The following is a 27,123-nucleotide window of genomic DNA, read 5'->3' as shown; positions in this document are numbered from 1 at the left end:
GAAAACAATGGAAAACCTGAACTAGACACTCACAGAGAATAAAAAATATAATAATATAAAATTCTAGTGGCCAAATATTTGTGTTTAAAGTACCCCTGAGTATTCACACTGGAACTCATACGGAACGACATTCTGTTAATATTATTACTATATGTTAATCAGAAACAGAAAATTTCTGAAAAAATTGAGGCTGTGTGATTATGTGCTTTCAAGTACAAAAAACAATCATGACCTCATTTGTATAACTTATAAGTATCAGTTGAATGTAAGTATGCAATAGTGTTTTTGGTATTGCACTGCAGTGCATACACCACCAGAAAGTGCAAGTAAGGGAGCAAGTAATCTGTGGTACATATGTAATAATACTGATTACTGTAAATATAACTTGTATCCATAGATTTGGGAGTATGGTTTGCTGTCTTGTTTTCCTAAAGATGTTTTGACCATGAAAAACAATATTTGGTTTGTACCATAAACCATTACAAGAACTGTTACAATGCAATAAGTAATCAGTAATACCTTAATCTCAAAATGAACACTGATGAAAAAAGTTTTAAATTTGCTAAATTAAGCACAAAACAATTTCTAAAAAATGAAACAGTTAAAGTCAATTTGAATTTTTACAGTGAGTATACCAGAGTATTAACAAAATAAATTACACTGACTTACGTTCCACTAATCTTTGGAGGTTCAGGACACTCAGACACTGGTCTTGGTATGTCTAATGGTACACTGCCCTTATTTATAAACATGGATATGATTAAGTCTAACATCTGTAAAAAAAGAACAATACAATAATCCTTTATCAAATCAATCAATCAATCAATCAATCAATCAATCAATAAATCAATCAATCAATCAATCAATCAATTATTCACAAACGCTGAAGTAAACCATGGTGTGTATTAACACAAGTCTCTTCTGTTCCAACATGCTGTGCCAAGTGTTATTAATCCAATTCATTTGTTTACTGGTTGATGTTGGCAATTGTAGGTGAAATTGAGAGCATGGTTGAAAAGAAGATGAGATGGAGAGAAGTATATTTATACATACCCTCTGATTAATCTTCCATGGTACGGCCCCAAGTTGGTTTAATGAATCAAAGACTGGATATAAATTACTTTGCTCAGTTTTATCCAGTAAAACATCATGAAGTAATGAATCATCTCGGCTTCTCATGATTTTAGCTGCAACAAAGAAACAAAGATCAAATTATAAATTATCAGCTGTGACTGAAATAAGTGAGCAAAGAAAACCTGTTTAAGTACACTATACGGTAGTGTAAGTGTTGTCATCCCCCAGGATGGGAATGTTAATTGTTCTACATACACCCCTTTGACTTCCATGAGTGGTGAGATCTTCAGATTCAAAACAAACGGAAAGCATCCAGACTCTAAACTTACTTGGTGCTAGTAAATAGCCGCCCCGTTTCGTAGAAACCCACGGCAACGGTGGAGAAAGCATTGGTAAGACTTCACAATCAAACCATAGAACTGGTTCCTTAGCATCCTTGATTAGGTCGACCAATGCTGGGTGAGGCTGGAATTTAAAGAACAAAATTATCAGGTCTACAAAAAACTTACATAAATAGTCAACATAGTTAATAAATTATTTTGATATTATTATCAGCTTTTCATGTGCGTGTCTTCTCCAGCCAAGAAAACACAGTATCAAGGCTTATATTATGAAACAAAATGATCCTTTACCCTGAGGAAACAAAATTGTTTACATTATGTAACAAAATGATTCTATAGCTTGAGGTAACCAGCCGGTTTACATTTGCTACAAATTGATCCCTTATCTTGAGGAAACTAAGTTGTTTACATTTGCTACAAAATTATTCCTTATCTTCAGGAAACCAAGTTGTTTACATTACACAACAAAATGATCCCTTACCTTGAGGAAACCAACTTGTTTACATTTATCACAAATGGTTCCTAATCTTGAGGAAACCAATTTGTTTATATTTGCTACAAAATGATTCCTTACCTTGAGGAAACCAACTTGTTTCACATTATGATATGCATACATATGATAAAATCCTGGTATTAGTTTCCTATATGAAAAAAAGAACATAAGTTTCAAAGTTTTTAGAACTAATTTTGAAATAGCAGTACATTTTATCTACAAAGACCCACATCATATATAGTATGGTCTAACAACACATGCAAATTGCCAATGAGGGTCTGGGATGAGGGATATATCCCTGCAAACATCTGAGGACAATATCAGACATAATGGTATCAAGACACGGTTCTTTGAAAAGAAATCACAAAAATAGCATGACATCACTGAAGTATAGAAATAGAACATTGTCTGATACATACATACATACATACATACATACATACATACATACACACACATACATACATACATACATACATACATACATACATACATACATACATACATACTTAAATTTTTTTAAGAGTTCCTAAAATAATGAATTTTTTTCAGTCCACATCAAAACTTACTCTTTACTTTTGCCAGCTAACAGATTGATATCAATTTTGATTTCCTTTAGTAGAAATTCCGTCAAGCTTAGTCCAACCTAATGATAGAAAATTGAGTTATTAATTCACTTCCTCAGTGTAAACATTGACACATTAAGAACATATTATGTATTATTACATATGTACAAGAGATTACTTGTACCGGTGTACATGCATAGTAGTGGTATTTTCACTGCAGCGAATACTGAAAACATTCTTGATACTTGCATGCAAATGATATGCTAATGAGGACACGGTCATTTGCTACACACAAAATTGCGTTGTATGATTTTCATGATTTTTTATGGAAATTTGGCATTTCAGATAAACTCATGCAATAATAACAGAACCCATTGCCATGTGAATTCTAGTGTGGGAACTCATGGGGTATTTGCACTCATGCTTGCAGTGTTTTCTGCTGCAATTTCACTTACAACGCTCATGGAAATACGGGCATAGAGAACATAGCATGCATTCATGCAAATACCCCAAGTATGCCACACTTGCATGCATGTGTCATAGGGTTCTGTCATATTACTGCTTAAACATAAGTATTTGTGGCTGTGATTGGTTCATAGTTTGGCCAATCAGCGGATAGTGAATAATGTGAACAATCATACTGGCCAGTAGTGTTTGTACCACAGGCTGAGTGAAAGATTTACTTGTAATTAATAAATTTGAATATCAGGAGGTCATAAAATACAACAACACCAATATCTCAATTGCGTGAAGAAAAAAAAACTTTTTATAGACAATCTTGCAATACAATGGATTGAACCTTAGACTGAGATTGAACACAAGATATATATTTTATGACCTCCTGTTACCACATACCACACTTGGCGTTGATTGTTTGAATTGACTTTCCAAAGAGTGTACTACTTGCAATGTTTATATACAGGGGTCTTATCAATTAAGTTTATCTTGGAAATCACAGTGTTGTGTCTTTCCCTTTCACGCTGGTCATTTGAATTTCACTGTATCATGGATGTTCCACCTATGTGAACCAGGCAAGATAGCACTGTATATACTGAGGCATGTCATAAAAGCAAAGCCAGTATGGCTATTACCGGAATTTAGAAATCACTGGTTTGGCTAAAAAACTGTATAAGTCTAAGATATGAGTTATAACTTACTGCAATAGTAACTTTATTCCATGGGGGAACTTCTAGATTCTACAGAGAAAAGGAATATATACACATTACAAGTGATTTTTCACATAGCTGGGATTGAAAACTTTCTTGAATTTGTTGGTTCATCTACTGTTGAATATTTTCCTGATTCTCAAAAACTCATGATACAATTGAAAACTGCTCAGTCACCTTGTCTTGTGAATGTGTATGTCTGTACAACTCTCAAGACAGCATTTGAATGAGTACGTACCAATGATGGCCCCCACTGGACATCATCTTCTAACTTCTGCCAGTATTCTCTAAACTGATACTTCGTCATAAGGTCATCATTTAAAGTGAATTCTGCATAATCTACATACATGCTGTTAATCTGTAACGGAAAGAGAAGACACAAGATGTAACAAGTTTAACTCTCTGTGTACATGCAACGTGTGTTTGTCAAAATCACTCCTTTCTTGTTGGCAGTTGTAAATTTCTTTAAATAAGATCAAATTTAAGAGAAACAAGTTTGGGCGATATGAATTAACAGTTATCAAAATCACAATAAAATATAATTAATGACATTTGGACTGACATTTTCTTCAAATGAAGATGATAATGTTATCTCATTCACAAATTGGCTCCGGTCAATTTCTCTACTAGATTTATCTTGCAGTCTTTCATTCAAAAGGGTATCATAAATTCCATGTCAGGGGTGAACAAATCCACTGCTCCTGGGTCAGGGACTAGCAATTTTTTTGGGCAGACCACCCAAATTTTACCTTGTCTGTACCTAACAAAGTACCTTACTGTTAATAACTATCATGTTAAAAAGTTGTCTGAATATACAGATTCATAGGTAAGATTTAATGTTTCACATTAGCGGGACCTCGGATCACTAATTCTTTCAGCAGGACCACTGGATTTTTTAAGGCACTGGTCAGGTGACCACCAGTTCACAAAATGATTTGTTCACCCCTGCATGTAGACTGTCGACAGTCGCTCGCACCTTTTTTTCCTACATTTTATCTAAACTTAAGTCGTCGCCTCGCTCCGATCCGGTGCAACATTATAGTAGTATTGCGCTGGATTGGAGTGCGGCAATGACTTAAGTTTAGATAAAACGTAGCGAAAAAAAGGCGCGAGCGACTGTTGACAGTCTACCCTGCATGTTATACTCACCTTATCAGCCACACCACTTGTAATCTTATGCTGTAATTGATATTGGCGTAGTATTCCACTTCCTAATGCATTAGCAGCAGTCAGCAAGGTTTCACCTTCAGTGCTCCCTGCTATTTGTGGAATATAGTCTAACATAATATTCACGTAATCACTGGGCTCCAAAATGCACAAAAATGGATAAATTTGCCATTTTAGTTGGACACCTACAAAGTTAAAGAAATAATTCATTGAGTACAATAGTGATTACACAGAAAGTAAAATCAATGACTGATACAGTGGGTATCATAATTATGTTTAGCTTCAATGATCAAAAAGTTCTAATAAGAGCCACATTTAACCCAGTCTGTAAGATATGACATTCATGCCATGCTATCAGCTACCACTCATGTCTGTACTACTAGTCCGTAAGATACAACATTTATGCCATGCTATCAGCTACAACAATGTCTGTACTAAACTGCTGGTTTGAACAGATGTTACTAAGTTCTCATTGGTGTTACTTAGTTGTATGTGGCTCTTAATGTACATGTTTGATCTCTGAAACTGAACACAATATTGTAATTTCTGTTGTGCAATAGTATTCTACAAATATTGCCTTTATGCTTCAGTTTGATGGCCAGCCAACGTCAGATTAAACTTTGCATGAGAAAAAAGTTGATTACCAGATCTAGAGTGGCTTATGCTCTCACATGGTACATATAATTCGGCACCATTATCCCATACATCATAGTTTGAGTGCAAAATGTATAATTCATCTGTTGTATATAGGTCATTTCAGATTGCAAACAGGAAATTGAGAATACAGTGCCCTCGTTCAAATTGGGGGTATTATCATCAAATAGTACCATTTCTTATTAAAGAGCTTTGTCCCTGGGTATTATTCTGTAGAAGTGTAAATCAGGGATGTTTTTCATATTGTTCAAACATCAAAGAAACCAGCAGTGCTCTATGATTAACCAAGTAACCTATACCATGTATACCCCCAAGGTACATACATACAGACAGGAAATAGAGCGCCACCATCGCAAATTTTGGAAAGGCCTATTCACTGCACTCTTCTATACTTTTATTTCATCACCACTTAGTATATTTGTCTATTCATTTATTACCTTTGCTCTGTTTTTGGAATGTTGCAAAAGTTGCCATCAAAGATTTCTTCCACAGCTCTCTGTGCTTGGTCAGTATTTCTCTCTGGAAAAGAAAGTGACATTTTTAATAGTTCTTGGTCAGTCCTTATATGTTAATGCCAAACAAGCGTCAAATAATGAATACAAGTCTTCCATATTCGAACATATAGCTCGAAATACTAGTTCTGTTAATTGGAATGGTTGAAATTGTTAAATTTTTTATGGAAAATATGGCTCTCACTTGGCCATACTTGTGACAATGACAATGGAGAGTAATGTGCATATGGCCATCACATTATCTGATATGTCTCCCAAGTTTGACGTACACATGGATAGACACACAGACATGGATGATTCCTATGTTCCCCTCTAATGAACAGTGATCATGGAGATGGGGGCGATGGGCTGGGAGTTGGGGGTCATAGCTCTAAAAAGCTAATGGGGGGGGGGGGGGGGTTGTAGGTCTAAATAGCTAACAGTTCCTTCTTATTGACTGCTCATGCACCAGCAAGCAACATATAGTTACCAAGATATGATACAAAGAGGTTGACACCTTGCCACTGACAGAACAAACCTTCAAGAGAAAATTATCCTGAAAACTATAAGTATTTCTTTCATTCTTACTTACTCTGTTAATAGTTTCTTTGTCTGGAATAGGTATGGCTTCAATTGATGGCAGTTTAAGTCCTCCTGCCAACTCTATCTTCATTTGACGATTCACCATTCTTCTGAGTTCTTCATTATTAAAAATATCACAGTACATACCACTTTGACTTTGACTTTGGTTTGTCTTTGAGATAGGCTGAAATTAAAGAATATCTTGTGGATTTATATGGCTTGATAAAAAAGGTGTTGGTTTCATTCATTTTCACTTTTCAAATTACTGTTATAGGCTTTAGGTGTACCCAATGCAAAATGATTTGAGCACAAGCTGAGTTTATATATTTTTTCGGATGTAAATTTTTCTACATATTAAAAGGTACTCACAGTATTCTACTTACTGATGTATACTTAACCATCACTTGCAATCTGAACTCACACCTGGTATTTGGATATAACTTACAAACGAAACAATGATGTAATTTATACATATAATAAATTTACAGGATCTCCCTACTATGTAATCAACAGTTGTAACAATGCCAGAACAAAAATTGTAGTGTCACAGGAGGTAGGCATGACATTAACATTATACTAGCATAGCGACAAAGTGAGCGCTGAGCACTTTTACACACACTTTGTCAATTTTGGGACCCTTACATACCTCAGCATAAGGTTTAATATAAGTTTTTGTCAGTATTTTCATTTGAGCAAAAAGCTTATAAACTCAGCTTGTGCCACTTTAACCTTTACTTTGTTCAAGGGTCATATACAAGTCTTTCTTTAACCTTTAACCTTTACCTTGTTTAAGGGTTCATGGGTCATATACAAGTCTTTCAATAATTCATTCCTACAAATTGGTATGTCTCTGCTACGGTTCACTTGGTAATCAGGCTGGACTGATAAGATGGCTTTGAGGACACAGTCTCTTTGGAAAGCTGACAACTGAGAATGGTCAAAAATCTTCTCTATGCTCAGTTCTTCATTACTCATCTGTTGTAGAATCAGCTCAACTGTCAACTTGTTTATTTTCTTTCTCCTATTAAATATCATACAAAAACTAATTAAATATTTATTTACGACTTTCACTTGATATTGTCTTAACCCTGTCATTTCTAAGTGATGACATATATACCATCGATAACATACATACATACATACATACATACATACATACATACACACACATACACACACACATACACACACACATACATACATACATACATACATACATACATACATACATACACACATACACACACACACACATACATACATACATACATACATACATACATACACATACACACACACACACATACATACATACATACATACATACATACATACATACATACATACATACACACATACATACCTACGTACAGACGTACGTACATACACACACACACACATACATACATACACATACATACATACATACATACATACATGCATACATACATACATACGTACATACACACACACACACACACACACACACATACACACACAGAACAGTACATACATATGATAAACTTTATAAAGAATATTGATTTGAAACATTAGGACTGAATTTATTTATCAGGACTGTTCTACTTATTACTTTGCACTCCTACATACATACAGGTGGGTTTCAGGACATATTACTGCATACATGGCCACCAAATAAATCAAACCAAAACCTGACTCCAGCCTGACGTAGGATTTACATGTACGATGGCCACATTAATAGGGTTACTGCCTTCTCTCCACTTACCTTCCAAGACATTCTAAGGCTGCAGCATATGACTGATAATCTGGTTTCACATCATTTTCTAGCATCTTTTCAAATAGATACTTTATCATATCAATTTCACCCTGTATTTGAAGTAGCCGATAGATATACGATTAGTTCAAGATTGGAAGTGATGGTATCACTATACTCTATACAGGAACCAATTGAATAGGGAACTTGCAATCCAGACTGAGCATGCTCAGAGGCAAAGGACTATGGGATTATCTGTGGTTATCGTAATATCTTATCTGGAGCTACCGATGATATAAACCTCCCTCACTGTTCAGGGTAAATATGAACTGATCATTTGTGGTTATAAACAATGTAACAATATTGTTTACAATACTAATTGATTCAGTATTTCTTATCACATTTCCCATGATGCAACATTCAACATGGTGGGTTTGCAAGTTCCCTATTCTAACGTTGTATGACAATTTTGACTGTCAGCTTCTGTGATATCATGACATTAAATCCCTTAGAAGATCTATACCAGGGTTCACCACAAAAGAAGTGTTGGTTGGGTCATGAATATTCATGAACATTTACAAACATGAATATTCCTCAGATGCACAACTACTAAAATTTTAACCAATGCCTACAACATAATTTGATAAGCTGGGAGTTATTGACTTCAAGCTGTCAGTCTTGTTCTTCTATGACAGATGGCGCTGTTTCATGTATTGGTTAAAATTTTAGTACCGATGAGTCTACCACAACAGTTGAATTTCTACCTGTACATCTCAGATAAATGGACATCAGAAGATGTTAATTCCTGGTCAGTGTGTCCTCTAAGCCAAATGTGACATGCCACTGATGCACACAATTTCTAGTGACACACCAAAATTTGGTGTTCCCCTATCTCTTACTATATTAATAAAGGTGACACAAGAAATCCCAGTTTTTATCATTTTGACTCACAACAACAAAATTTGGCTATCATTAGAGGGTACACTCTTCCAGGTTATGATCAAGTCCATAATTTTCCTACACATAGGAACTGAATAGAAGTATATTTGAGAAGTGACAAATTATGAGCGAAGTTGCCAAGTTGTCGATCACCAACTTAATAGCTACCGTTTCCACATCAAGTAGACTGTAAGATACGTCGTGACGTTTCGCCCTCACCGGCCTCCTCTCACTAGGGGTTGGCCGATGTTTGAGGGCGCCCCGTCAAGGCGTACCTTACAGACTACACATCAAGGTGCGAGATGAGTTATTAACATAGCTTTTTTGTCAGCTATTCAGGCTATTCATATTTCAAACAGCTAGAAGTCTTGACATGCATATATGTGGAACACACAGTATGTTAGGCATAATAGTCACGTCTCTCTGTTACATGATTAGCACTATCTTACCTTTCTAGCCCATCCCTGTAACTGGAGATTATAAAGCCCTATATCAGCTTTCACGTCGGAGAATTTCTTCAGATGTTTGTTTGCACGTTCCATCTATGGGTGAATTACAACAACAGTGTACACTTAGGTAGCTGTTTTCCATACCTACTGAATACTCAGAGTTAACAACATCTGGAGATTCCATTTAACTGATGATTTGCTTTGCACAGAAATTGATTTAGTTTTATTTATAGCTCCATAATGGAGTCATAATGGTTGAATGTTTAAAGTCGCCGCCTTGGAATCTATATGATGCAGACTTGCAGGCTTGAGCCTTGCTGCTGCTGTTTGTGTTTGAATGATAAAATCCTTGAGTAAAATATATGGAACCATGATTGTGTTCTGTCAACCCTGCTGAACATGTATAATTAAAGACCTGGTAGGACAGAGGTTGCAATGTGAGTGTTTAATCCTATGTGCTTATAGAGGCTGCAATGGATTGTATGCTGTCCAGGGAGTTTACAAAGTTATGTAAGGTCACTGTGCCGATATAGGTATGTGCCATGGGTAATAATTGTAGAGCGCTCTATGATCACCACATCCATTGTGGAAGACACTTCATACATACATACTACATTGTATTTTTATATTAGACAAATTTAGAGCCAGAATACAACTTACCATATTCGTACTGATACAAGCATCAATAAATGCCATCAAATATTGATACTGCATTTTTAATCTATCTTTATCCTGCCCATCAATAATTCCTTGAATCCGTTCCTCCTCACTCTCCATTTTCTTTGTTTTTACATTTTTGGCCTTTTTCTTCGATGTTTCTTTTTTCTTCTTCTTCTTTCCATCTTTTGCAGGAAGTTGTTGTTCTTGGTTGTCATCAACAATGTCATTTCCTTCAATATCTTTGTCTGTTGCAAAATAGTTCTGTTCTTCCGATACATAATTTTGATCAGCACAGTGTATATTCTGTTGCCATGGTTCATGCATAGAGTTTGTAGTAGAATCCACAGCTATGACTTCAGGTGGAGGTTTCTTTTTACTCTGTTCCATAACAAAACTTGTAATTTCCTTTCCATTTTCTAAGTTCCATTCAGTTTCTTTTCTGACAAATTCTTGATGGAAAACAGTTCTATCTGAAATTGAAGTTACAAGTTACATTTTTAAAAATTTACACGGAAGCGATCAACTCAGTATTCTCCCCAGAAATTTCCTCCACAATGATTGCTAACAGACACAATAAAGGCTCATATTGTATTCCAAATGTGTTTCAAAACTGCAACTCAATATACTATACTCAAGCAAAGTTATTGTCTTTGAACAGAAAATATGGATTATATATACCCTTTGTAATGTGGTCAATTAGCAAATGAAACAGTTTACTTTTACACTTGATATGGATGCTATAAATGATTGTGGTACATACAGAAAATGCTATACTTTGGTGTTATGGGTTGTATTTAGTGAAAGCAAAGAATAAGCTTTCATCCACACCTGTAGACTTGTTTACAAATGTGATGTGTTCTAAGATAGTCAACAGGGTATAAACATTAAAAACAATGTCTAAATAATTTGGAAAATTATTCTGCATGACGTCATGAAAACTTGCACATTTTGTACCCAACAGTCACAGCAATCTGTTTTAAAACCTTCACATGATGTAAATCACCATATCTCATATTGATATGTTAATTTACAATTTTTGTGTTTTCTTACGATAATGCTCAAAGTTCAAGTACAAATTCACTGACCTTGTTTTAACTGTACTCTCCTGTTTTCTAACACTGAAAAGAAGAGGAAAATACCAATGTATACATTTGAGGAATACCAAGGCTAAATCTGGAAAATATCATTATACTGTATACTGGGAAAAATTTTCAGTCTTGCGCACATTCCTGATTTCTGATGTGCACACATTCCTGAATTTCTGACGTGCACACATTCCCGAATTTCTGACATGCACACATTCCTGAATTTCTGACGTGCACACATTCCTGAATTTCTGATCTGCACACATTCCTGAATTTCAGATGTATACACATTCCTGCACACATTCCTGAATTTCAGTGCTGCTGCAGTCATGCACTGCCACGGGACTGTAGGAAGTTGGCTGTCTATCTATCAGTACATTGCTTCATATTTTTCTTTCAAACTAAAATTCTTATATTCCTGCATGATTGACTTTCTTGTACTCAAGTCTCATTGATGGTGACCTACAATTGTTGTACTGATTATAAAAGATCAGTGTTCTCCCAAGAATATTTTCACAAGAGGGCTAAGATTGAAGGCTGATACCACCTTCTGTAGTTGTGGGTAGACCAGGAAAAGAAAAAGTATCAGAAGTCTGATGGCTGGCACTACTTTGAAACATTTTTCTTTAAAGTGAATGTGTTTGGAATGTTATTTGCATTTTATCAAGAGTTCTCAGATATCACACATGTAATCTTGTGGGTCTGGTGCCCTGAATACCTAGTTTCAGTTACCTAGACTCTCACCACTGGTGGCGCTACTTGACTCTACTAAAAGATCACTCACACAAGAATATGGGGACTTCCCTGTAATCCAAAGTCACCCAAATTGGATCTCTTTCCAAGAGCAGTGCATGCTGAATGATCCAGGTACCTTCACAACAGGTTATCATGTCTCAAGTGACTAATACATCTTAATTACAACAAACAGGCCTCATAAGCCCATTTTTCATGACTTGGAAATGTACTGTGTGACTTTCGGTGCAGGGGACTTTGGATTACATTTCCCCAGACTCTCGTCTGGGTGAGCTCATAACAGCGCCCTCAGTGGTGAGAGTCTGGGTAACAGTGACTACTTATTGCTGGATGACTATATAATAACATTTTACACAAATGAATAAATAAGAGACCAGCATTACCTTGCACCAATTTCTGTTTCTCTTGATGAAGATCAAGATATGGATCTCTTGAGTTGTTCTTGGCAGATAGAGTTTGAACAACAGGACCATGTTTTATACCTGTTGGAAGAAATATGTGTTTACATCAAATGAACAAACAAATGCGACCAAATTGTTATCATTATGGTATAACATAATCACAGTTCAAGCCTTGATTTATGTACAATGTGACTGTTTTAGTATCACACTGTAAGAAGTTATACCTTGATGTGTGATTGCACAACTATAATTAGTATATGTACAGTCAGGGCTCGTAATTAACAGTAGTCCCATGTCCAAAGACTACCAATTCTTGTCATAGGACAATCACAATTTGTAGCTGGTAGCCTACTCAGGCTACAATGTACAACTGATTGCTTGCAATGATTTAACGGATGGAAGATTTACGAACATAAAAGTATTTTAATAACATACATATCAATAAAGGAACAATGTTTTCAGTTCAGGAATATACGACTATATTGGTCACCATCCTTGGACTACAAATTTCTGAAATTGGTAGTCCACTGGGACTACCATAGAAAAAAGTTAAATGCGAGCCTTGTAAAGTATACAATTATAGAAACCATCATACCATACCTAAGCCATACACAACGGTCTATGCTGTAAGGGATAGCACATGATAATGTGATCATGCCATGTACACAAAACCACATGTATGCACACATATATTTGAAACAAAATTTGTTACTTTCATTTCAATACTGAACTAATAGTAAGAGCTTAATAACACATGAGTACCAGTAGTGTGAGTACTTCAAGGGTTTTGCACTTGTGTTTGTAATGGCTAGGTCATGTATGGGTGATCACATGTAAATCAATCTGTATGTTTTTTAAAAAAGTGTATAGTAAATAAGAGAATGTATGAAGGTCCGACAAGCCAAACGAGCCACCAGCAATTTGTAATTCAAACACCATATGATTTCAACAAACAATTATGATAATCGAACCGCCACTAAAACTCACCTACAAATGTAAGTGCAGTCATGGAGGTATAACTTAGGGGAGACTCTAGTCTTATACCTCCATGGTGCTGTCATTGTCAATAGAAGCACAATATAAATACATTCATTGATTTGTAACATTGATAACCAAAATTTGTTGTGCAAAAAAACCCCAAAAAAACATACAGATTGATTCAAGTGCCAGTGGATGATTGACAGTTTCAAGTGTGCTGAATTTGCTTTTGATCGACATTCTAAGGCCAAATGTAGAAGAGCCAGTATAGGGTGGCCAGTATATATCAGGTCTATGCTAGGGTGTCTGATCCTATCTTTAACCCATGGGGTACTTGTTCATTTGGATTATAACTATATTAAGTCTTCTCCACGAAATGTCATGGCAACTGGACCGTAGGTACGTTGTCATTGTAAATATAAAACTTTCACTTTCAGTAAACAGTCTATGATCCTTCCTCGATCACTTGTTCTTTAACTTTTACGAGTTACTAAAGATTAGTAAAGAGGCACTCGTAATGTCCGATGTTAATTTGTTATGGATGTTCATACATTACCTGTCGAACTTTTGGAAGACCTTTGCCGAAGATTTACACATCTAGAACATTCATTTGTCCTGGAATATTCATAAAGACGAAAATAGTTTGAATTCTTCAAAAATAACTGCCGATAATGAGGTAAAAGGGGACATCTTAGAAGCGACGACATTTCTCGAATGTAGTCTGCACGTGTGTTACGCAAAATGTCAACTTTGTATTGGTCAAAGGTTAAAGGGCACACAATTATTTTAAATGCGCACTATTATCTATTCGTTAGCCACATATTTCCTTTTAGGAAATTGTAAAAGTTAAGTGTATTGTTCTGATTCATGATTGGAGGAAAATATGAGATGAATAAAAAAATCTAGTAAACATTGTTGTGATACATCGGATACCCATGATTCACTGTTGTACAAAATGGCGACTTCCATGGACATCGAAATTCGAAAACTTCGCAAAAAACTCCGACAGATTGAAAACTTGGAAAGACTGGAGAGAGATTTAACCGACGAAGAGAAAGACAAGGTATTTCTTTGAATTTATGTGCATTAGAAATATGAAGTGCAAATGATCGATCTCGTACAGGAACGGTCGTCTGCGTCTGCGTCACCCAGCGCACGTACAGTGAGATTGTTATGCTCCTGTGTGTACACGTCATCCGCGAACGTGCCATACACAGTGTTATCTGCTACGTGTTACGTTGTATCGACACGGTACGAGGCCGTAGTACATAGTACGCATTGTCCTAGAGAATGCTGGGATTTTTAGGTGTGTTCAAAATCGAAGAAACGAATTTACACTTTTATTTACATTTGAACGTGTTGATCAGAGGAGGCTGGAAGGGTCTCACGTGACACCCATGTGACCGTTTCGCGATAGAGCATACGCTGATGACCTCGGTGAGTACCTCATTCTTTTATCCGTTTTATTCCCATTTGCGTCATTAGTCTTTCGTTCAGACGATCACTATTTTTTAAAATGACCATTACAAGTGTCATGCAACATGGAAATCGTGTTTTCAGTATGCTTAGTGTATCTAAAACGAACACAAACTTTGGTACTCGACAAGTCAATGTTATCGATATCTACATTTCCGGGGTTTTCACCTCGGTCGTTTTAACACAAAATTATGTTTCTATGTATGCTTTTGTCACTTTTCTATTAATTACCGTCATGAATTTCATGGTTCTGCAGGGATCTTCCCAATACCCCACTTTATAATGTGCGTAAATTGTCACTACTTTTTGTTGAATTTCGATGTTTTCAAGATGGCGACCCATTGTGCGTGCATATAACACGCAAAGTGGCTTGGCCATTGACGGTTGTCCTACACTTGCTGGCCGGACGTGTTTATTGACACTCTCGTGTCGTGCATTGATTGTTACACGTAAAACTAATCCAATTGTCAGCATTTCCTCTTGTATCCTTAAAATTTTGTCCTTTTCACTCTTATCAAGACTTTTTCTGTTTATTTTCAGATTCGTCGCTGTCGCTAGTCGATTTGCTGTGCCAAATCTGGACTTTCTTCTGTTCTTCATGTTACATTTTGTCTCGTATTAAACCATAGACCCTAGTTGGTGTAGGGTCTATGATTAAACCATCTCTGTGTTGCCTTCTATAAATGTGTCTTGCTTGTGAGAAAAAGACCTGAATGTAATTTAACGTAAACCCCTTTCCTACCCCCTGATGATAGCTAAAGAAATAATTTAGCTTACATCTTACAATTTTGAAACTAATTGTTAAAAAAATTGATGTACAACAACGTCATGTATTACAAATTAGTATGATAAACAATTGAGACCTCCAAGGCCTATTTTATGTCAAAGCTTTAATATGTTCAGAAAGCACTCGTATTACGGATCCACATAGTGAATATTTTCCTCTTCACATGGCTTTCATGCCAGTCACTCAAAATATCAAATCTCGCCATTCCAGCTCAAAATTACATATATTACATCTACCTTGCTAGTTATATAATATTTCGCAATGCTTATATGATCAAAAATACTCATCATACGTTACCACAATTTGCGTAGCCTGAGCACATTTTGCTACATGTATGTTGCCAGACGAGCAAAACCATGTCCGATTAAACTATGCGAAACTGAGAGACTCGCACAATGTGTGGCAATATATAACTTTATAATACAAAGGCCCAAGTCTTGTTGTAGTTGTATTTATTTATTTATTTATTTATTTTATTTTATTTTTTTGAGCAAATGTTTGTATTTTGGAAGGTAGACATACGGTTTTAGTCAGCTAGACTGAATAAAGTTGAGGAGCTGTACTTGGGACACTGCACTCAAAAATACGACCTGCTTACCCGAGTTGCCTTCATTCTGGTGTCACTATTACACACGATTGCAGGGTGATATCGAATTTGCAAGTTACATGTTACTTGAAAATATCTCAAACATGTGCGAAATCATATACCCTTTCGTGTAGGGTCAATGATGAAATTGGGTGTGCACGGTGATTTAAATTACAGTAGTAGTTGAGCAAGTTGTGAGAAACTCGCCTGTTTCACAGTGTTTGCATTGTCACGTCACATCACTTGTCAATGGAGGTCACCTTCGATTCCGGGGCGGATCACCCACTTTCTACCGCAAATCTTGAGTAGACCTTGTCTATTTCTAACTATAGCCATCTAAAAGTACACAAGAATCCATCTCTTTTGCAAAATTTTGGGCGAAACTACAAACGGGCGAAAAACCGGACCGAAATTTACGACCTCGGCGGGGTCAAGTATTCTTCACGAAAAATCACAGTATTCCTATCAATAATTCCAAAATCGATTCTACTAGCACGGAGGGAGAAATATCAGTCGAAATGTTCGCTTTTATAGTATCCAATATGATGAATTATTGTGAAAGTTATGGCGAGTTGATGCCCCAAACTACGCGTACGGCTGGTGACCACTGAGCCAGCCACCATTGTAAACGTACGTTCACAAGCGTACACAATGGAGGCTCACTGCGTAATGAGCTTTCGCAGTTATTTTTACCCATCATGCTCTGCACCCCTTCCAGCCTCCTCTGGTGTTGATATTTCAATTATTATGCAAATTAATAAAAGTTTCAAGGGGCCACATCATGTGACGTAACGGTTACGTACATGCTAATAAGTCGTGTCCTTGTAATCCATACTTGAGGCTAAACGTAGACGTGGCCAGAAAACTTCTACGATTAAAATCACATATACTTGAAGTTGAATCAAGCTGTATATGTAAAACAAATGTATGGTAATAAAGACAACATGAATCAATCTGTTTATATATATATATATATATATATATATATATATATATATATATATATATATATATATATATATATATATATATATATATATATATATATATATATATATATATATATATATATATATATAAAATCAAAGTCCTTCAATTCTCTCCAAATTTGCCATATGGAAGTTTGTTCCTGGTCCTTTTCAAATATTATATATATATATATATATATATATATATATATATATATATATATATATATATATATATATATATATATATATATATATATATATATATATATATATATATATATATATATATATATATATATATATATATATATATATATATATATACATATATACATATAAACTATTACGCTCTGCCACTGCGGTATAGAGCACTGTCTTAGCAGATTGACACTCACCGAGTTATATATACATATATATATATATATATATATATATATATATATATATATATATATATATAATTCATACAAATAGTTTTGATGATTGCACCCTACACTACATTTAGCATACCATTTTAATCAACTCTCAGCATTGCTGTTATTGTCTTTAATTAAAATAAAGGATTCACTTAGTACACTAGTAGTAACAGTACATGTATGGACATTGTACATCAGGGACAAATTACACTGAAAATCAAAGTCCTTCAATTCTCTCCAAATTTGCCATATGGAAGTTTGTTCCTGGTCCTTTTCAAATAATAAACGAAGTGTGTGTGTGTGTGTGGGGGGGGGGGGGATGAAATCGTCAATTTTTATTTTTCCCTACTGTTAACACAGTATTCAATTGGTATGACTAAATGTTAATATAATTTTAACCTCTTAGTCTTATATCAAAACTTTGTATGGTGACCGACAGACAGACAGACAGACAGACAGACAGACAGACAATATGCAAATACATGTAGATGGGCCAAACTGGTATATTGCACTTGAGTTATGCCAAATTTAGATTATTATTAGATTACTACATACCAGCATTACATGTATCATATTACCATACTACATGTATTGCATAGCAACTCTAGTACCTATATTTAGATCACAGGATGTGTACATATCATTACACATGATACATGCTACTGAACAGAACACATTAGTATCACATTATATCACGCTGTGGAATTCCTGGTTACTGTAATAGCAGTTTACTTCATGCTAGAAGGTGAAATACAGCAATGGTATGTAAATACACACACAAGAACAGTATGTACCTATATAGTAATGCATGTCTAGCATGTCACATGGAAGTTATGACATCACCCAAGAAATTGAACTATTATTGCTGGTTTGACGTGTCCAGGAGGTAAATTCTATTTCAGGTGATGAGCGTAATTATAAGTACTACATAGTGAGATCAGACCAGTGGGTATTCATATTATTAATCATCATTTACATTGTCATAATTTGGACAAGCCATTACTACATTGTGGAATGACCTCATATTAATTTTAATTTGTGATATGATTTAATTTAAAAACATGGATTGATGGCCTGATAATTACTGAATTAAATACAAATGTGAGAGTGATTGACCGATGTGTGAGGGCGCCCTCTCATGGCGTACATTACAGACTAAATTACACCATGGATAGTTTGTGGTGATTGTAAACTAATCCGGTGTATATTATCCATGTTACTTTATCTAAGCTGCACTAGCTGATTATATCTTATGTGTAGATCTCTACTCTATATAATCTAGGTAAGATGATTTTTACAGTAAAAATGTTGACTTAATGAATGAATAAATGTCAATGTTGTACAATGCAGATTTTGTTCCTCTATATTTTTCTTCATTCATCTGAGGAAAATCCGAGTGACATAGGTGCCTTGTTTGATTCCTTGTGATAAAACCATTATGTCAGGAATATTTTCCGGCTGAATGAAGACAAATATTGGAGGATAATATAACTATATCTGTGCAAATGTAGTTTAAGAAAAAATTGGAAAAAAACTCAATATTTCAAAACTAATGATATAGATGGTGTATCCTGTATTTTGTGTTCAAATGCATACAACTTGGGTTGCATGTTGTAGTAGTGTCTTTTCGTGTGTTGTGAAAATCTTTCAAAGTGGGTTACTGGAATATTGCATGTTGACCGTTACGCAAACATACAGGGAAGAATTAACACTACTATGGAGGAAAGAGTTAACAGACAAACATGAGAGTGTATCGGTACCATGAAGCAACCTAAATAGAAACTAATTTTCACAAATTGCAGTGCTGTCATCATAAAAACCACCAAGCATATTTATGATCATACTATAAGATATCCCCACTTCTGTGAGAGTTGAAAAAATTACTCTGGTTCTTGCAAAAGATATACTGCCTGCTTATAGTTTATACATGTATTGTGTTGGTTTTGTAGGTTGCCAAGACATCCAATATCAGGAACACTCTACAAGATTTACTGAGTCAATTACCAGAGTCAGACAGTACTAGTGCCAACACAAGTACAAATGAAGATGACAAACATGGAAGTTGTGATTACCAGGAACCATTACCAGCTGTAGTACAACAAACTAAAGACAGTGATGAAACTATGGAGAGTGAGAAGAGGAAAACTACCACCACTGTCTCCAACGATACGCCTCAACCTCCAAAGATTATGAAGATAGAGACCCAAGCTCCGATGAAGACCATGTCACAACAGAAATATGTACCAGGTAACTATAATGTTGAGAAAATTATTGAATAAATACGCACAGTATTTAATGAGTCATTCATTTCTGTAAAATTTGGTTGTCTGTCTTGGTGTAAATCTACTGATGTTATGTATTGCTTTGTCTAACATAAACATTGCTACTGTAATGTTACCGTGTTTACATGTATCATTGCTACATTTCCTTGGCTTAACAAGAATGTTACACCTATCACATTTCCTGTGTTTTTGTATCAGATATTTGGATCATGTGACCTTGGTGGCAACTTATAAGTCAATGATTAATAGTGTGTCATTGATGGGGTATTAATTAAAAGATGGTGATGTTTGACATAGAGATGTAGTAATAGAGATGTAGCTATGTTAGTTAAAAAAATATTCTTGTTGAACCTGACACAGAATGGTGATAATGCTACCACTGTACCGGTAGTAAGATTTTGTGAAACCAAACAAGGATGCAGTAATGTTGTCATGCCAGGTAACCCTCAGTTTCAACTTGAACAGTTTTGATTGTAGTGTGGAAAGAACAAGAATGTGTAGATCAGGGACATACCATAGACCCTACATGAAAATGGGGTCTATGGACATACTAACAATTTGCATATCAAACTACTTGATTGTAGAGAAAACCAGAACCCAGAGAAGTAGCTCACAATCAGAGATGTTAGAAGCTCAGAAAACATGGCGAAGTAGCCAGTTTATTGTCAGAGAGTTAGAGGGTCACAATGACATCATCTATTGTGTTGACTGTCAGCAATCTTTAGTGGTAACTGGCAGGTAAGAAGACCACATTGTTGTAAAGGGGTATGTTTCAGTTCCAGGTCATCACATTAAAGTGGTCGTATGGATGAAGATTGGATATTTATTTGGATTATTAATTTATAAAACAATTTTATCATGGCTTCCTACTTGAAAAATACATTTGCAAAAGACTAATAAATGTGTAAAAAGTTTGTTATTGTACGTACAATAACAAACTTTTTACACATTTATTAATCTTTACCACGTGTACATGGAAACTTTGCAAACATAAAATTCCAATGTACTGTTTTTGTTTTCAGTCGAGACACAACAGTGAAAGTATGGAATAGTGATATTGGTACGGAGGTGTGTAGTTTTGGTGGACATAATGCACCTGTTACAACGGTCAAATTATTGTCAAAGGAAGACAGTCAAAAGTTAGGTGAGAATAACAACAAACAAACAAACGAACAAACAAATGATATATCTTTATACAAACAACATGTATAATCCAAAATTTGACTCTCACCACATAAACTATGTCATAATACTATGCTGCTGTAAAGCAGATTGACTAGAATAGGTAAAGTGTCATTTAAATCTAAAATAATATTCAGTTATGTTACCTTCCAATAATACTGTATTGCTTGTATAATTCTCGCTACCTGAAATAGAATATTATTGCCGTGTACATCATAAAAATAACGAACGTTTGATTTCTTGGTTTTGGTGGAAATCCGATCCAGGATATTAGTGAAGATTTAGTAAAGCCATGGCATTACTAGAATCAGCCACTGAGGGCGCCCTTCTTTTGGTCTTTGAATAGTAAACATTAGCAGTGGTACAACTATTAAAATGCCTTCAACTTTTATAAATAAATGTGAAACAAATGAACACATCATTTTTCCAGCAAGATCGATGTTAATATCACATTATTCGTTTTAATGTTCTGTAATGTCATTTTCTGATACAATTATTTTAAATTTGTTGTTGCAGTCAATTTATTGACAGAAGCCAACCATGAAGACGATAGAGTTATCATCAGTGGTTCCTTGGATTGTTCTTTTAAGATTTGGAACATACATGGACGAGAGTTACTGAAATCTGTCTATGTATTTAATCCTGTACAGTCTTTGGTGTACTTCTCACATGATAACACAGTCGTCACTGGATCAGGTAAGGGTATATACAGTGTATTTGTTACTAATGCTAGTTTATGAAAGATATTATGATGGTACCCCTTGATGCACGAGTGCAAGTGTAGCGTACCTGGGGTATTTGCACGAGTGCTTTCTCTGTGGCAGTACTTTGACAAGAGTAGCTAGTGAAAGTGTTACAGAGTGCAAATACCCCTGAGTACTCAAACTGCAGCTCACATGGCATGGGGTTCTGTTATTATTACAAATGTGAATCCGAAACAGCAATTTCTGTAAAAATGATACTTTTCGATCACACACTTTCATAATCATATACTAAGAATGATCATGTCCTCATTTGCATACCATTTGCATGCAGGTATGTAATAATACACGGACACAGATAGACAGACAGACAGACAGACAGACAGACAGACAGACAGACAGACAGACAGACAGGTACATGTTGTTAATAGTATTTTTATACACGTATACATACATGTACATACAAATTCATACAATTACACATAAAAAACACATAGTATATTGACATCATGCAGTGAATATTTTCCAAACTATCATAAATACAAATAATGTACAATAGCAAATACCATATCTGATCTTCAGTCACTTCTTACATCTATCTCACCTCATGTCATGTCATATCTGTACAGATGGTGGTAAATTGGAGTTATGGGATGCTGCAACAGGAGACAGTTTACACTCTGTTATTTCACATGATAGTGCTGTGACTGCTTTACAGGTATAATGATTTGTTATAACGTATACATGTACTTTTATCTCGTGTATGAGTGAAGTGTGTCTTGCAGCTCTCTCCCCTCACTCCCTCCCTCCCCCCCCTCTCTCTCTCTCTCTCTCTCTCTCTCTCTCTCTCTCTCTCTCTCTCCGTTTGTCTCTCTCTCACTCTCTGTGTGTGTGTGTGTCTCTCTCTCTCTTTTTCTCTCTCTCTCTGTCTATCTTGAACATTTTTCATCTTGGCTCTGTACATTTTAAATGAAACAGCATCAAGGTTGACTAATCCGTTCCACTAATTTCTCTCCATGACAGATAAGCAGTCGTGATGCTAGTGAACAGAACATAGCTAGTACTTTTGCTGATGGTACAATCAAAATCTGGACTGTTAGAAATCATCAACTGTGTTTACTCTTTGTATCCGATGATATTACATCAGCCAGTAGTCAAGTTATCATATTGAGAAAGATACATTGCTTAGCTACGCAAGGAGAGACTCTGTATTATGGTGACAGTGGTGTTAATGTTAAAGTCTTGAATTGGAAATCAGGTGAGTGACCTTATCCTATCCATGGAGTAGGGTTTGGAAGGTCTAGGAGGGGTTAATACTGATGGTTCCACGTGTATACCAATTAACATTGGTCAATTATTCAGAGACCAACAAATTTCTGTAAGGACCAACAGTTATGCAGAGTTATACAGCAACTTGTCAGTCCTTATGACTGATTGAAATTTGAAGTTAAAATGAATAACATTTATTTAATGATCAATTTTACCAACATGAATCTTACCTTCTGGTAATTGTTAGCACAACTGAACTAATGAAGTTCAGTAGTGCTATAGGCATGGTGAGTTGTCTGTCTGTCTGTCTGTCTGTCTGTCTGTTTGTGTGTGCGTGCTTGATGATTGCATCACAGGTGTGTGATTTGGGTAAAAATATGATTTTTGGTCAAAAAAATTAAACTAATGGGCAGATCAATCTGGATGAGGACAGCTGGTCAAGGAAGTAGCCGAGGAAGGAGAGTGAAATTCAAAATCAAAATGTCAGTTAGTATGAAGGATGTCATATAGAGTGGTAGCACTAGTCCTTCAAGTCTACATGTAGGTTACATGTACTAGTAAACTTAAATGATTTTCTTGTTGTTTTTTATTTCCTCAGCTGTTTTACACAAACTGAAAAACCACCTGTGTGACTTTGGTAGCACTGATGCCATGTGTATATGTAAGGATGTGATGGTGTGTTCAGGATATGATTTAGATCAGGGTACAGGATTTATCAATGGTAAGTATTTAATACACATATACCTTTATTTACACTATAAAGACAACCACTGATGGGGTTTTGTAGTCAGTTACTTGTTTGGTAGTCTGTAAGGTAAGCTGTGATGGGGCGCCCTCACACATCGAAGGTTGGTGAGGGCAGAGCGACATCACATATCTTACAGGCTATTTGTTTGTATGTTATGTTATGTTCCATGTACAATCATCATGAATGATAAGATGCAGTCTTGTTTTTATCCAATGAGAGGATTACAAGCCAATCAGTTCAGTTGATAATTTAACTTGGTAGGGGTGGAGGTGGAGATGGGGGTAGGGGTGAGGATGGAGATGGGGGTAGGGGTGCGGGTGGAGATGGGGGTAGGGGTTTGGAATGGGATGTAAACATTTTCAACTTACACCCCAGTGTTTCAATCCCACACCCTTGGATTGGTACTATTTTCGGTGGGGCCATGAGGATTACATGGGACCATTCATTTGTTCTGGACCATATTTTTCTTTTATAGCTCTACCAGACAACTGATTTTCAGAGCTAGATTTTAATTCTAGGCTGTGAAGTGGGTTGTTAACCATTATTACTAAAAATACCTTAGGGCCTACTAGTGTAAGTCTAACACAAACAGTATACTAAACCTAACCTGAGTAAAAATTTGACTAACTTCAAGTTTTTGTCTTGTATTTCAGTATGGTCAATGCCTGGAGAGCATTACCTTGGAACACTAAATGACAAACAAACAAACCACATTTATGATGTCAGCTGTACTCTGAGTACTACTGGTATGTATAGAATAGTTACCGCTGGCGACGAACTCAAAGTTTGGGATCAACTCAAACCTAAAAAATCTACAAAAATGTAAGTATTACTGAAATATAAGAATTATGATAAGAATTTATTTCAGTAAGTTTTTAGAAATATTAATGCAATACTTGACAATGTGACACCTCTATGAATTGGAACACAGTATGAAATATGTATTATCAAGCAAAAATATTGGAATTAATATTCCCGCTGGACATAACCTGTGGATGTAGAAACTTCCAAGAGGATGTTGAAGACATACATTCATGTATCTGTTCAAGGAAATGTTCTGTGTGTAGATTGATCTGTTCAGCACTATTCAATCAAGTTTTATTTTATTTGGAATCTGGAACCTTAGAGATTCTTTGATTGGTTGGCTGATTGATTGATTGATTGATTGATTGATTGATTGATTGATTGATTGGTTGGATTTTTTTCTGACACACATATATTTAGTCTTGCTGCTAAACCCTAAGACAATTCTGCTAACATTAAAAAAATGACCACAGGTTGCATAGCACCAAAGACACTGGTGAGTGCTTACCTGAGTTACTGTGCACCCCTGAACACCAGAGGTACTGTCATTATTGCCTTTTGTTTGTCAACTTTCCAAGAAAAGATCTAAGGTCTTACCACAAGACTAATAATATATGTTGAGAAAAATAAACTCAGTAACTTATTTTTGTTGTTTGAAAATAGACCAAAGGACAGTTTTGGTGTTGACTTCAATTGGACCTACACCATTAAACCTGAAGACTCTAGTACTGAAAGTGAACACTATGACAGTGATGATGATGACAATGAAAGACCACAGTACAGGAGACAACGGACATCAAGTCAAAGCAGCCAATCAAATACAGGATGGTTGTCATGGTGTTCTATTTTATAAATAGACAATACAAGTCATAATCATCATTGGCAGGAAAACACTCTATTCTTGGAAATCGTGACATATTTTCTTACTGACATAATGAGAAATAATGTGCTACTCTTCAGAGAGTGTGTGTGAAGAACTTTGTCTTTAAGTGGACAGTGATGATGAAACATTTATGAAAATTACATTAACAATTCACTGCCACAAAATGCTAAGAATTGTTGTGTTACACAGCAAGGATTACTGTTTTCTGTATAATTATGTTAATATTTGAAACATGAATCAACAATTTATTGCTGAAACATATCACAATGTTATCTATTGGATGTATACAGTTGTTGCAGCAAAACATTGATAATTGCTATACTGGTATTTGGACAGTTGCTTCAGTATTACCATCAATAGCCACAGGACATTGATAGCTGATATGGCTTGTGTGAATTGCCACAGGACATGGATAGTTGCTGCAGCATGGACATTGCTGTGGTATTACATTTACAAATTGCTACAGGACTTGACAGTTGCAGCAGCAAGACATTGGTACAACTAGTAACACTGAAGTAAAGCACTTTCTCTATTATGCCCTACACTCGTTTATAGCATTCATATCAAGTGTAAAAGTATACTGTTTCAAGTGGTTTATTTACAAGCCTAGCATGTGGCCTTTCTAATGTGGTCAATTAGCAAATGAAACAGTATACTTTTACACTTGATATGGATGCTATAAACGATTGTGGTACATACAGAAAATGTCAAGTTATGGGTTGTAATTGATACTGTAACAAGACTTGACAGTTGCAGCAGGGTTTGGATAGTTGCTGATTTTACTAAAATTGGACACTTGCTAAATCATACTAAGTATCTTATCACCCAAGTTGTAAAATTGACATGTTAACAATTCTCGCTATCTGCAATACAATTCTATGCATTGCTAAGGAGTCAAATGGAACGCAGTCTCGCGACCGCGCTTGCATTTGTCGACACCTACACTTCCGGTCGCCTATGTCAATACACGTGAATGTTCTTCCAAACAGTTTAATTTGTAACAAATAAGATAAACGCAAGTTTTAAGCTCATATAATTATGGAGGTGGGAAATTTAAATATGTATAATATCTTTCCAGAGCAAAATTACAAGAGATGTCTACAACTGAAAATGGGAAAGAAACATTCCTGTGTATTAGCATAGCCGACCGGAAGTGTAGTTGTCGACATTAGAATGCGTTGTCGCGCGACTTCGTTCCATTTGACTCCACAGTGAAGTGTAGAATTGTATTGCAGGTAGCGAGAATTAGATTACCAACATGTATTATCATATATACCCAGTACCATAGTGTAGAACCAGAAAGTATCACAGTTGTTTAGTAGTAGCTAACATAGATGACAGTTTAGTAAAAAGTTATAAAAATAATTAGTTTATAATTATGTATTTCTACACTAGATGCAGGTTATAAGGATTTTACTAATACAGAACTGACCTGAAATGAAAAAAATGCTCTCACTTTCTGCGAGTATTTGTGTTTATAGAACTAT

General features: G+C 35.5%; 1 protein-coding gene and 1 pseudogene across 2 annotated transcripts in view; one reads left to right on the top strand and one right to left on the bottom strand.

Moving 5' to 3' along the window:
• The window catches only part of LOC144451808 (DNA-directed RNA polymerase, mitochondrial-like), a 30,411-nt gene extending 16,166 nt beyond the window's left edge, over positions 1–14,245 (bottom strand). Inside the window, exons 1-17 of the mRNA XM_078142711.1 lie at positions 14,088–14,245; positions 12,536–12,634; positions 11,400–11,432; positions 10,315–10,784; positions 9,655–9,747; positions 8,279–8,379; positions 7,318–7,555; positions 6,545–6,718; positions 5,899–5,980; positions 4,790–4,992; positions 3,879–3,998; positions 3,632–3,670; positions 2,478–2,554; positions 1,990–2,056; positions 1,404–1,539; positions 1,054–1,187; positions 670–773 (exon numbers count right to left, since the gene is read on the bottom strand). Coding sequence (XP_077998837.1) covers positions 670–773; positions 1,054–1,187; positions 1,404–1,539; positions 1,990–2,056; positions 2,478–2,554; positions 3,632–3,670; positions 3,879–3,998; positions 4,790–4,992; positions 5,899–5,980; positions 6,545–6,718; positions 7,318–7,555; positions 8,279–8,379; positions 9,655–9,747; positions 10,315–10,784; positions 11,400–11,432; positions 12,536–12,634; positions 14,088–14,238 — 2,321 coding nt within the window. The 5' untranslated portion in view covers positions 14,239–14,245. The remainder of the gene's footprint in view (positions 1–669; positions 774–1,053; positions 1,188–1,403; positions 1,540–1,989; positions 2,057–2,477; positions 2,555–3,631; positions 3,671–3,878; positions 3,999–4,789; positions 4,993–5,898; positions 5,981–6,544; positions 6,719–7,317; positions 7,556–8,278; positions 8,380–9,654; positions 9,748–10,314; positions 10,785–11,399; positions 11,433–12,535; positions 12,635–14,087) is intronic.
• A 241-nt stretch (positions 14,246–14,486) lies between these two features.
• Positions 14,487–25,717, top strand: LOC144451653 (kinesin-like protein KIF21A; annotated as a pseudogene). The gene is made up of 10 exons (XR_013482305.1): positions 14,487–14,594; positions 19,717–20,014; positions 20,634–20,787; positions 21,072–21,193; positions 21,748–21,927; positions 22,562–22,650; positions 22,956–23,190; positions 23,800–23,922; positions 24,603–24,775; positions 25,424–25,717. The product of XR_013482305.1 is annotated as a kinesin-like protein KIF21A (transcript).
• The last annotated feature ends 1,406 nt before the right edge of the window (positions 25,718–27,123 follow it).

This window comes from Glandiceps talaboti, chromosome 21 (genome assembly GCF_964340395.1).
Source record: "Glandiceps talaboti chromosome 21, keGlaTala1.1, whole genome shotgun sequence".
NCBI lineage: Eukaryota > Metazoa > Hemichordata > Enteropneusta > Spengelidae > Glandiceps > Glandiceps talaboti.
This window is presented reverse-complemented; position numbering and strand designations above follow the sequence as displayed.